The sequence below is a fragment of the Anoplophora glabripennis genome, unplaced genomic scaffold (genome assembly GCF_000390285.2).
Source record: "Anoplophora glabripennis isolate ALB-LARVAE unplaced genomic scaffold, Agla_2.0 scaffold353, whole genome shotgun sequence".
NCBI lineage: Eukaryota > Metazoa > Arthropoda > Insecta > Coleoptera > Cerambycidae > Anoplophora > Anoplophora glabripennis.
In genome coordinates this window covers 340086-342885 of record NW_019417362.1, presented here as the reverse complement: position 1 = coordinate 342885, position 2800 = coordinate 340086, and the positions used below count along the sequence as shown (strand labels likewise).

The 2800-nt window shown below is 33.3% G+C and overlaps 1 protein-coding gene across 1 annotated transcript in view; it reads right to left on the bottom strand.

Annotated features, from left to right (window-relative positions):
* Window positions 1–1267, bottom strand: part of LOC108911271 (cytochrome P450 9e2) — a 15667-nt gene extending 14400 nt beyond the window's left edge. The window contains exon 1 of the mRNA XM_018716169.1: window positions 984–1267. Within this exon, the coding sequence (XP_018571685.1) occupies window positions 984–1174 (191 nt within the window). The 5' untranslated portion in view covers window positions 1175–1267. The remainder of the gene's footprint in view (window positions 1–983) is intronic.
* Window positions 1268–2800: the final 1533 nt, after the last annotated feature.

Below are 2800 nucleotides of genomic sequence, written 5' to 3'. Positions count from 1 at the left end.
TTGTTTGTAAAAGATAAAAATAAAAAACCAAAAACTTGGTTATTTGAATTTTTCACATAAATTTTGAGGTTATGTGAAAAAAGTGTAAATACAAAAGTTGTAGATCTTTTTATTACCTACAACTTTGCCATTTAACTTTTTTCCATAAGACTTGTAGTTTTTCCGGAAATCAAAATAAACCGTTTTTTACCCTTAAAAACTCACCCCCTTCCCCTTCCCGACCTCAGATCGCCCGTAAATTATGTTTCTTTTCATTTCTGTTATATTCTCTTCCTTTTCCAATGGGTTTCATCCTACTATAATTTTTTTTTCACGTTTTACCATTTTTGAAGGCTTAAGCACTGGTCTATATACAAATGACAATGAAATACACGGCCTCAGCAAAAAACAGGGCAGCATTAGGGTGCCGCTAGATTCGTATCGAATAAATTGATTGATGCCAAGCTTCAGATTAGAGACATACCATGTGCATGTTATTGATCTATGATGCGGATAGCCGCCCTAACATTTCCGATCTCTAGTGATTATTGATTATGCACTGAAACGTGTATTTCTATGGACGTACAATTTTATTTGTAGAAAAACAATGAGTATTTTTTTATTCACGACTTCTTTAACTGACTGCAGATTTATCTAGTTAATTTTCAATGGTATGTATTCTGTTTACAAAAAAAAACAACCTTGAAACAATGATTTCATTACAGTTTCACTTCGTGTTACAGAGACATTTTATTTTCAATTCATTTATAAACAAACACATTTGCTGTAGTTTTCATCGCTATTAGATTTGGAACACCATGTTTATTTTAGAAAACATCTAAAAACATTAGGTAATGGATCTGCATGATGATAGGAAATATACAACTAATACAAAAATCTCAAGGAACATTTAACCACTTAGATATTGTTTTAACCTGTAGGCACGATTTAGAAGTAAACGCGGAGGTATTTTAAATGGGTCAAAGCCATCGATGTTTCCTTACCTCCTATCGGAAAATTGGTTGTAACTGTCGATAATAATTTCAAAAAATGATTTGGAGCTGCAAACTACCTTCACGATTGCCATCCATGGTTTGGCGTGGACAATTCCCCTTTTCTGCCAGTAGAAACCCGGTTTAATAAGTTTGATGTACACCCCGTAGATAACGAGAATGGAAATTATTAATAGTAACATCACTAGACAAACGTCAAGGATTGTGACCGATTAAACTAAAAATCGCATGTACTTTATTTCACGGTGTATTCTCACGACGTTGTTATTGCGAACATGAATGTACTAATGAAGTAACATTTAATCGTGATCTAACAAAACAAATTTGTAGATTAAAAATATTCGATAGGCATCAATTTGTAGTAAGTATATAATTGAGAGTAGGCAACCTACAATTATCGGATGTACATTTTGAAATATACAAGGTGTAACTGAAATAAGTATTCAAAATTTCTGAGCTTGTAAAACAAGTCGAAAAATGACGAAAACTTTAGTACAATTTTTGTCAGTGGCGGCTCTTAAGGGAGCTACGCCCTCCTAAAGGGGTAACCTCGGAAACAGTTTTTAATGCGTAACATCCAAACGGCTCGACATTGTCACGAAATTTTGGTGAGATATTAACCTTGACGTGCTTAATAAGTATTCATAAAATACATTTCAAAATTTGCTACAGGGGCGTGAGAAAATGCAGGACCCAGGGACAAATATAATCATATCTTTTTTGTAGTCAATTTTTTCTAGTTCCTGACTCGAAAATATTGAAATTTGAAGTATTTAACATAAAAAAGGTCCTCTTGTTAAATTTCACTAGGATGTGCCGTTTTCCAGTAAAATCGATTACAATCATTCCCAACGTGCTCCAAATTCAACTTTCATTATATAGCAAAATAAATTAATTGCAGTGTGCCATGGGGAAAACAACTAGTCTGACAGTTAACAGAAATGCGTCACCGTGAGACACCCTGTATAGGTATGCACATGCATATACATAAAGCACGACGTACTGGTTGTAGTTTCAATCGTCACGGATTATTTATAACACAAATGCAACCAGTAATACAAGATTGTGATTTTACTGCCTAATAGTAACAAAGCAATTATAAAAGATTATAAAATGTAAACGTAATAAGTTCCTAACTTATACGAGTAGCTACATACCCACGTATTCTTTTTTATCAGTAAAACGAGTACCTTTCATTCTATTTCGCCGATTAAATTACCACAACCATAGAGAAACACTACTACGACACAATCACTAACAGACGTGTGAAGCCGGTAAAGTACCAATAATTTTTTAATGAATCGGCATTTTCGACAATAAGCTTTTCTGTAACACTTTTTACTTCACAGGAACCGTTCTTGGTATCCTAATTCAATTATTTTTTTTTACAATAATTGAATCGGGCAAAATTCTTGTAATCGTGATTACACACAAAGAGTTTTATTTTTGGCATTACCTTTCCTTGAAATTTGGCCAATCTTAAAAATTGAATTAAGGTTGTCGAAACATTCTCAAGGACTAAGAAATTACAAAGTATACATTATATAAGCTCGGATTACAACAAGAATGAAATATTTATGAAATTCCTATGACTTAAACGCTATTAGCGGCATATGGGTGTGAATTCGTCTCAACCACCAGCTTTGGTCACAAACGCCTACTTATTATATTAAGACGGATAAAAAATCACATGGCATTCGCTCAAGACTAGGAATCTGTATTTTACAGAATATATGAACCAAAAGGGAATGTTTTAACCATAGAAATATTAATTAAATTGCGTTTTTCCCAAGCCTATAACTCACGGT